At 36.6% G+C, this 10618-nt stretch overlaps 1 protein-coding gene across 1 annotated transcript in view; it reads left to right on the forward strand.

The window, feature by feature from the left end:
- The window catches only part of LOC107492711 (nucleobase-ascorbate transporter 6), a 5255-nt gene extending 4283 nt beyond the window's left edge, over positions 1-972 (forward strand). The window contains 3 exon segments of the mRNA XM_052260200.1: positions 1-145; positions 234-394; positions 492-972. The exon segment at positions 1-145 is cut by the window's left edge and continues 135 nt beyond it. Coding sequence (XP_052116160.1) covers positions 1-145; positions 234-394; positions 492-707 — 522 coding nt within the window. The 3' untranslated portion in view covers positions 708-972.
- The last annotated feature ends 9646 nt before the right edge of the window (positions 973-10618 follow it).

Below are 10618 nucleotides of genomic sequence, written 5' to 3' on the forward strand. Positions count from 1 at the left end.
GAATCGAATATGCAATCTTCAATTCTTCATCCGGTTCAATGCTCACCAGCATTTCCTTGTGGTGTAGGTAAATTTGGAGCAGTTTTCGCTTCCATCCCACCTCCAATTGTTGCTGCCTTGTATTGCTTGTTCTTCGCTTATGTTGGTATGGCTAACTTAAGATATACTCAGGCATATCTTGATTTATTTTGACACATAACTAACACATTACGTTCCACTTTAATCATTTGTAGGTGCTGGAGGCCTTAGTTTTCTTCAATTTTGCAACCTCAACAGTTTCAGGACTAAGTTTGTATTAGGTTTCTCCATCTTCCTTGGCTTGTCCATTCCGCAGTACTTCAACGAGTACACGGCAATCTACGGTTACGGTCCAGTCCACACCGGCGCAAGATGGGTAATGAATGAAAGTTGTGTAGATATGATAAACCCCTGAATATGTTCACAGCTTTTCTGATGAGTTCACTCACAATAAATTTCATGTACCTTTGCAGTTCAATGACATAATCAATGTCCCATTCCAGTCAAAAGCATTTGTTGCCGGTGTTGTCGCGTATTTCTTGGACAACACACTACATAAGGACCCAACCATTAGGAAGGACAGAGGAAAACATTGGTGGGACAAGTACAGGTCCTTCAAGGGTGATACAAGAAGTGAAGAGTTCTATTCACTGCCTTTCAATCTCAACAAGTACTTCCCTTCTGTGTAATTGTGCAAATAAAGGAAGCACAACTATAGCTTCATCAAATACTTGCTTCAGTAAAAAGGGTCTCTGAAAAAGGTCTTTGATTTGATCTTTGTTCTAAATATTACATTGGATATTGTATTATTTTAGGCTTATAGAGAGCTATATGAATAGAAATATTGTAACACATTAATTTTATTGCTTTTGTTTCTGTATATGCTGATTTCTGACCTGAGATTGGATTCATGGTAGTAATGTGCATGTTTTGATTATATATTTCATTTTGTAATCCTTGTTTACTTCTCACAGTTAACTGTAATTGAAATTTCATATAATAAAACATAAAATAGGTCTCATATCACATAGGCTGTATTTTGGTATTGACTCATGCACTAAACATTATATAAGGTCAAAGGAATTTGAACAAATTGAGAACTTGTGGCAATAAGTGAACTGGCGAAAGAAATGTCAAATGAAAATGTCACATTGTCACTAAATGCTTTTGTTGTTTTTGGTCTACCATGAAACGGGTTGATATCATTCTGATTCTACCAGAATCCAAAGCCAAAATAATATAAAAATTGAAAAAAGAATAGGGTTAGAGCTAAAGAGTAGACCGATTCACACACTACTTTCCTAAGGTTGAGACTTGAGAGTTAAGAATCATGAGATAATTTGATTAAATTATTATTTAACAGTTTTAACTATTGAATACAATTTCATGAGTTTTTATTAAGAGATTAATAGTTGATTTTCCACGGTTGATATTGGAGAATTTACACCCAGTAACTTTCTTTTTTTAAAAACCTTAAAGGCTTACGGCTATTAAAAGTCGTAAAAAGCTGTTTTTGGTCAAATAAAAGTCGGGTAGAACAGAAAAAAAAAAAGAAGCAGCGGCAAAATTTGCATGTGATTTGAGCCCTTATATTTTAATCACCGACCCAAATTAATAATTGATAAAACATGTATATTTCTAAAATATATTATTATAATTTATTATTTATTATTAAAGATTTATTTCAATATAATAATAACTTAGAAATTAAAAAATACTAGAAAATAAATTATTTTGGTAACCAACTTCAATTAATTTCTTTTTTTTCTTCTTCTTATGCATCTTTTCCTTTTTCTTAATAAATTTTTAGAGAAAAACTAAAACAGCCCTTGACAATTATCTTAAAAGACAACGAGACCCTTGACAAAAAAAATACCAACCCGGCCCTTGAGCTTTACTTTTATGGGACGGATTAGCCCCTGTGCCAAAAAAAGTCAATGTTTTTTTTGGCACATGGGCTAATCAGTCTTAAAAAAAAATATCAGGGGTCGGGTTGGATGTTTTTTTTTTCTTGGGAGTCTCGTTGTCCTTTCGAGATAATTGTCAGGGGTCGGATAGGGTATTCACTCAAATTTTTATTGTGCCAATAAATTATTGGATCAATTTGATTGAACATGATTACCATTTCAAAGCATACCTAAAACGGTCTATTTGTGATTTGGACTTGGAAAAGAGGTTAGAGGTGGCGACGAGAGTGTTATACGTGTCTTCATGTCAAGTCCGAAACGAAAATGAGGAGTACTTGTAAGTGACTCCGATACTTAAATAAATAAGAGTCTTATGCAGGCTTTTAAGAATTAGGATTGAAAAATACCTGGTTTGATGGGGGTATTTATAGATAAGTGATGACTTGCTCTTCACTCCCGACTCTTTCATGTACGGGTGAGAGGTGGTTATTTCTCCTATTACGGAGAAAGTTATACCACATTCGAGTAGTTATCCTTAAGGAGGATAATGACAGAAGTAATGGGAGAGCAGTGACTTGCTCTCTAAGTCAAATTGGGCACGTGTTATGGTACCAGTGTCCTAGACGAGTCGGGTAGTTGACCTATGTTCCTTTGGATGCTTTGTGATGATTTTGGATCAATCACATTGGTTTAGGACAAGCCTATAGTAGATGGATTAATCTTTTCTGGATTATGACCTTATTCTTTTGGGCCATTGTATGAATAGTGCCTTTTCTTCATTCTCCAAGATGATCACAGCCTCATTACTGACTTTGTTAGACAACCCATCCATGTAAATGCTCCAGGTGGTCGGGTTTTCAATGTGATTTTCTATGTACTCAGCTATAAAGTCGACTAGATATTGAGATTTGATAGTTGTGCAAGCTTTGTACTTCAATTCAAACTTAGACAACTCTACATCTCATTGTCGCATCCTTCCTACTATGTTTGTCTTCTGTAGTATGTGTTTTATGGGTTAGTTAGCCTTGACCTTTATAATATGATCTTGCAAATAGGATCGTAGCCTTTTGGAAGCTAATATAAGTGCAAAAGCAAATTTTTTGAATCTCTAGTAATTCAGATTAGCTCTTTGAGGTGTCTTACTTATGAAGTACACGAGCCTTTGTCCTATTTCATCCTCTTGGACAAAGGCTGATGCTATTGCTTTTTCTATCATGGCCAAGTATAGTATAAGTTCTTCACCCACGTCAAGTCGAGTGAGAATGGGTAGTTAAAAAGGAACTCCTTAAATAGCTAAAAGGCTTACTTGCATTCTTCCATCCATGCATGCTGATGCGTAAGCATCTTATACCCTTTTTCTTTGTATTTTTCAGTTATTTTTAGTTAGATTTTATTTAGTTTTACTTGATTTTAGTACAAAAATCTCCTTTGGATGCTACTTTGAGTTGTTTTGGTATTTTTATGATTTCAGGTGAAATTCAGAGCAATTTGGCGGAGTTTGGAGTTAAACAGAAGAAAGCTGGCAGCACCCTCCCTGGGTGCTAAATGCCCAGTTGGCGTTCAACGCCAGCAGGGGGACTCAGGGCCAACAACTTTGCACTCCCCTTAGGGCGTTTAATGCCCATTTTTGGCGTTAAACGCCAGCAGCAGTCCGAAATTACCCTATTTTGGGCCTCTCGAGTGGATTTAGCACTTATTAGTTATATTTTATTTTCTTTTTGTAATTTTTATTTACAAATAATATATTTTAGTTTTAGAATTTATTATTTTATCTTATTTCTGTTTCAAATTAGGTTAGTATAAAAGGGAAAAGATCACTTGTGATTCGGATCTTCTTCCTTCCGCACTTTTTCAGAACCCTATTTTCTTTGTAAGTTATGAGCAACTAAACCTCTCGGTTAAGGTTAGGAGCTTTGTTTATTTCTATGAATTAGAACTATATTCTTCTATTTTAATTAATATTTTGATTCAATTCTAAGGATTGTTTTCGTTATTAATCTTATGAATTTGGGTGGAACGAGAGTATGACACTTATTCTACACGAGTTCTTGTGATTCTCGAGAGAGTTATCTCGCTTGAACTATAACTTGAAAATAAATTCCTCCTAAATTGCTAATTACATGAACTAATGGGATATGTGACATATAATCCTGTTAGCTTTGGGTAATTAGGGTTTTTGTGGCCATAAACTGGTTTTTGAACTTAACCCTCTAATCGGAATTAAGTGACCACGAGAGTGGCAGTTAATGAAGGTTAGAGGAGGCTAAATCACTAAGAGATCATGGTTTAGACTTTATGGTTTGCCATGGAATGAATCATTCATTGTTAAAATAGTTGGTAAGAAATTTTAATCCGAAAAGATAAACATCTCCGAAGCCTTACCTGTTTTCTAATTCTGTTTTCACACTAAAACTATTTATTTGTTTTACTTGCTTATTTACTATTTTTATGCGACTTGACTCACCAACCCTTTTTCTTATTCGCCTGACTAAGTCAAACCTGACAACCATTATTTGCTCAGTCCGACAATTCTCGTGGGATCGACCCTTACTCACCTGAGGTATTACTTGGATGACCCGGTGCACTTTCCAGTTAAGCTATGGGAATTCTAAATCCGGCACTAAGTTTTTGGTGCCGTTATCGGGGATTATTTGTGATTGACAACTACCAGTTGTCTTGTTGCTTAGATTAGGTATTTTTCTTATTTTTGTTCATTTACTTTTTCTTTTAATTTTTGATATTTTTACTTTTATTTTTCTTTTTAATTTCAATTTTTATCTTATTTATTTTCTCCTTTAGTCTTGAATTTTGTTTTATTTATTTTTCTTTAATTTCTGATTTTAAGTTTGGTGTCCCTTTAGTGTTTTTCTCTTTACTTTTGAAATTTTTATCATTTTTCTCTTTTTAGTTTTTGAACATTTTTAAGTTATTTTTGCATTTTTATTTTTGAAATTTTTAGGTTAATTGCTTACTTTATTTTATTTTATTTCTTTTACATAGGATATCTCACTGGGAGTTCTCTATACTTTGACATAGAGACTCTCATTTTTCTTTGTTTCTTGTTTGTTTATGAGTAGGAATAGAGATAAAGAACCCTTTTTTAAGTTTGATCTTGAACTTGAGAGGACCTTGAGGCAGCGTTTATAACAAACTAAAGCTTACAAAGCCAGAGAGAATCTCAAGAAAACTTTTGAGAAGGAAGCATATGAGCTCACCATGGACCCTAATGGAGGAAATCCGAATGCTAATGAGCATGAAAGGAGGACTCTGAGCTCTTACACTGCCCCCACTCCTGACTTTTATGGGCGCAATATTTCAGTACCTGCTATTGGTACTAATAATTTTGAGCTGAAGTCGCTGTTGATCACTCTATTGCAACAGAACTGCCAGTTTCACGGACTCTCGCAGGAGGACCCCAATTTATTCATCTCTAACTAAATATAGATCTGTGACACTGTAAAGATGAATGGAGTGAATCCAGAGGTTTAAAAGCTCATGCTCTTCCCATTTGCTGTGAGGGACAGAGAAAAATAGTGGCTTGATTCTCAACCCAAGGAGAGCTTGGACACGTGGGACAAGGTGGTCACTGGATTTCTGACTAAATTTTCTCTACCTTAAATGTGTACTAAGTGATGCACGAATCCCCACACTCTGTATAGCTGTACCAGCAAGTGCACTAGGTCGTCCAAGTAATACCTGAGTGAGTCAGGGTCGATCTCACGAGGATTGTGGTTTGAAGCAAGCTATGGTTATCTTGCAGGTCTTAGTTAGGCGAAATTAGAAGGTTTATGTTTAGATACAGTTTGATTGTAAGGAATTAGTAATAGGAATATAGTTGAGGATTGGAGTTGCTTTGCCTTTCTGAATTAACTCTGGTATTACCGTCTTCTTTGCTTGTGAGTGATTTTTTCTATGGCAGGCTGTATGTGATCAATGCCATTGGCCATGGTCATCAATCTCCTCTGCTCCAGATCAAATGTTGCTTCTTTAGGTTCTAGCCTCTACCACAGAGACCCTAATCTCCCTGGAAATCGACTGAACTGGTGTCCCGAGAAGTCTCCAACAAAGTCGTGGATTAGCTGTTTGAGAGATGTATAAACATAGTTGGCGGTTCGTGCTTTCCAGTCACGTATTCACACGAACCCAAGTAGACACGGGTGTTTGTCAGGTACATTTGTCTTAGTAAGATGAACAGAGCTAATTGTCACTGATCATCCTATTCACCATGTTGAAGAACGAGTATACATCTTAGAATTAGATCAAACACAGATTGAAGAGAAATAGTAATACTTTTATTAATTCATAGGACTCAGCAGGGCTCCTTTCCTGAACCTAGGAGGTTTAGAAACTCATACTGAAAGGAAAATTCAATGATAAATCATGTAAAGTGGCTGAAGATCCCTAACAAAGAGTCATCTTCTACTTTAAATACTAAACTAATGACTAGTAAGGGTAAAACAGTCTTTTTAGTGCTAAATCCACTTCTGAGGCCTACTTAGTGAGTGTTTGGGCTGAGATTTGATGAGATCCACGTGCTAGAAGGCCTCTAGGGTGTTAAACGCTAGCTAGGGGGTCCTCTCTGGGTGTTTGGATGCCTGGTTTCCTCCTTGGGCGCTGGAAGCCTGGAATAGGACAGGAGGCTGGCGTTGGACGCCAGCTTTGGGCCTTTAAATCCGAAGCAAACTATAGACTGTTATACATTTCTGGAAATCTCTAAAAGTCAGCTTTCCATAGTCGTTGAGAACGCTCCATTTGGATTTCTGTAGCTCTAGAAAAGCTCTTTTGAGTGCAAGGAGGTCAGATCCGGACAGCATCTGCAGTGTTTTCTTTGTCTCTGAATCAGACTTTTGCTCCAACTTCTCAATTTCGGTCAGAACAATTTCAGCCAAAAAATACCTAAAATTGCATAAAAACACAAACTCAAATTAGAATCCAAAAATGTGAATTTAACCCTAAAACCTATGAAAACTCAATAAAAACTAAACAAAACATGCTAAAAACTATATGAAAACTATGCCAAAAAGCGTATAAAATATCCGCTCATCACAACACCAAACTTAAATTGTTGCTTGTCCCCAAGCAACTAGAAACACATTAGGATAGAAAGAAGATTAAGATACAATGAAGTTCAGAGTTTTCAATGAAGCTTAGTTTTAATTAGATGAGCGGGACTTATTAGCTTTTTGCTTCTGAATAGTTTTTGCATCTCACTATCCATTAAAACTCAGAGATGTTGGCATCCTTAGGAACTTAGAATCCAGATGATATTATTGACTCTCCAAGTTTAGCTCTTTTTGATTCTTGAACACAGCTTTTTAGAGTCTTGGCCGTGGCCCTAAGAATTTTATTTTCTAGTATTACCACCGGATACATAAATGCCACAAACACTTTAACTGGGTGAACCCTTTCGGATTGTGATTCAGCTTTGTGATGCACGAAATTGTGATCTCAATGGCTCCAACAACTTGGTATGCACAATTGTAATCTCAACTCTTTTTCACAACTTCGCACAACTAACCAGCAAGTGCACTGGGTCGTCCAAGTAATAAACCTTACGTGAGTAAGGGTCGATCTCACGGAGATTGTCGGCTTGAAGAAAGCTATGGTCATCGTGTAAATCTCAGTCAGGCGGATTCAAATGGTTTATAGAGTTTTGATAATTAAAATATAAATAAACATAAAATAAAGATTGAGATACTTTTGTAAATCATTGGTGGAAATTTCAGATAAGTGTATGGAGATGCTTTATTCCTTTTGAATCTCTGCTTTCCTACTGCCTTCATCCAATCCTTCATACTCCTTTCTATGGCAAGCTGTATGTTGGGTGTCACCGTTGTCAATGGTTACTTCCCGTCCTCTCAGTGAAAATGGTCCTCTACGATTTCTGTACGGCTAATCAACTGTCGGATTTCTCGTCTCGGATGAAAAATACCATGCACAGATATCGTATGGCTAATCAGCTGTTGGTTCTCGATCGTGTAGGAATAAGATTTACTATCCTTTTGCATCTGTCACCACGCCCTACAGTCGCGAGTTTGAAGCTCGTCACAGTCATCCCTTCCCAGATTCTACTCGGAATACCACAGACAAGGTTTAGACTTTTCGGATCTCTGGATTGCTGCCAAATGATTGTAGCCTATACCACGAAGATTCTAATCTCAGATTTAGATGCCCCATTGTCAGAGGGGAGTTGATGTGAATCGTTGATTAGAAACCTAAGAGATATACATTCAAGCTTGTCTTCATGTAGAATGGAAGTGGTGGTCAATCACGTGTTCATAAGTGAGAATGGTGATGAGTGTCACATAATCATCACATTCATCATGTTCTTGTGTGCGAATGGATATCTTAGAATAAGAATAAACATGAATTGAATAGAAAACCATAGTACTTTGCATTAATACTCGAGGAACAACAGAGCTCCACACCTTAATCTATGGTGTGTAGAAATTCCACCGTTGAAAATACATAAGTGAAAATAGGGTAGGCATGGCCGAATGGCCAGCCTCCCAAAACGTGAACAATGGTCCAAAGATGTTTCAAAAGCTCTCTAGTACAATAGTAAAAGTTCTATTTATGCTAAACTAGTTACTAGGATTATAGAAATAAGTAAATGATGCAGAAATCCACTTCTGGGCCTACTTGGTGTGTGCTTGGGCTGAGCATTGAAGTTTTCACGTGTAGAGGTCTTTCTTGGAGTTAAACGCCAGTTTGTAACTTGTTTCTGGCGTTTGACTCTAGCTTGCAACTTGTTTTTGGCGTTTAACGCCAGAATAGGGCAGAAAGCTGGCGTTGAACGCCAGTTTGCATCGTCTAAACTTAGGTAAAGTATGGACTAATATATATTGCTGGAAAGCCCTGGATGTCTACTTTCCAACGCAATTGAGAGCGCACCATTTGGACTCTTGTAGCTCCAAAAATTCCATTTCGAGTGAAGAGAGGTCAGAATCCAATAGCATTAGCAGTCCTTTGTCAACCTCTGAATAAGATTTTTGCTCAGGTCCCTCAATTTCAGCCAGAAAATACCTGAAATCACAGAAAAACACACAAACTCATAGTAAAGTTCAGAAATGTGAATTTTGTTTAAAAACTAATAAAAATATACTAAAAAGTAACTAAATCATACTAAAAACTATGTAAAAACAATGCCAAAAAGCGTATAAATTATCCGCTCATCACTTTGCTAGAAACCCCAAATAGAGGTGTCCAGAGTTCTTAAGCATACTCTTTTTGCTTTGGATCATGACTTTAACTGCTCAGTCTCAAACTTTTCACTTAACACCTTCACGCCATAAGCACATGGTTAGGGATAGCTTGGTTGAGCCGCTTAGGCCAGGATTTTATTTCTTTTGGGCCCTTCTAACTATTGATTCTCAAAGCTTTGGATCCTTTTACCCTTGCCTTTTGGTTTAAAGGGTTATTGGCTTTTTCTGTTTGCTTTTTTTTGCATGCTTTTTCTTTTTCTTTTTCAAGAATCAATTTTTAGATTTTTCAGATTACCAATAATACTTCACTTTCATCATTATTCTTTCAATAGCCAACATTCATAAATTTCAATTTCAAATATGAACTATTCATTCATACATTCAGAAAACAAAAGCAATGCCACCATATCAAGATAATTGAACTATTCTTATTATAAACTTGAAATTCATGCATCTTAATTTTCTTTTTCAATTTTTTTCTTTTAAGCAAGGTGATATATGCATGGAATAATTCATAGCTTTAAGAAATAAATGCAAATGATCAAGTAATAAGAACAAGAGAATAGATAAACCATAACAGAAAACAGAAAAACAACAAAAGAAAAGAGTATTAAGAGAATGAATCCACCTTTAATGGTGGCGGCTAGTGCTCCTCCTTGAGGATCCAATGTAGTGCTTGATCTCTTCAATATCATTCCTTTTTCTTTGTTGTTCTTCCCTTATAGCTCTTTGATCTTCTTCTATACTTAAGAGTGGTAGAAGTCACAAAGAAAAGCTTTTGAAACACCAAACTTAAGAGTTTTGCTCGTCCTTGACCAAATATGAACAGTGAGGAAGAATAGAGTAGAAGAAGGTGGAGTAGGTAAAGATGTTGTGGGACTCACTGGTCTTGAGAGGCTAGGAAATTCATATTCCATGCCCTCTGCATTGGCGTTTGAACGCCCAGAGTCTGCTCCCTGGCTGGTGTTCAACGCTAGCTATGCTGCTGGTGCACGAATTTGTAATCCGTACAACTAACCAGCAAGTGCACTGGGTCGTCCAAGTAATACCTTACGTGAGTAAGGGTCGATCCCACGGAGATTATTGGTTTGAAGCAGACTATGTTTATTTTATTAATCTTAGTCAGGATGCCAATAAGATTATTTGGATTTAATTGTAAGAAGTAAAAGTATTTGGAATAAGGAATTGTTACTTTATTAATGAAGGATCTGTTGGAGTTTTGGAGATGCTTTGTCCTCTGAATTCCTGCAATGTAATATTCAACTCAATTATTTGTAAAGTTCCATCCATGGCAAGCTGTATGTAGGGTGTCACCATTGTCAGTGGCTACTTCTCATCCTCTCAGTGAAAATGGTCCAGATGCTCTGTCACAGCACGGCTAATCAGCTGTTGGTTCTCGATCATGTTGGAATAGGATACAGTGATTCTTTTGCGTCTGTCACTACACCCAACACTCGCGAGTTTGAAGCTCGTCACAGTCATCCCTTC

The sequence above is a fragment of the Arachis duranensis genome, chromosome 1 (assembly GCF_000817695.3).
Source record: "Arachis duranensis cultivar V14167 chromosome 1, aradu.V14167.gnm2.J7QH, whole genome shotgun sequence".
NCBI lineage: Eukaryota > Viridiplantae > Streptophyta > Magnoliopsida > Fabales > Fabaceae > Arachis > Arachis duranensis.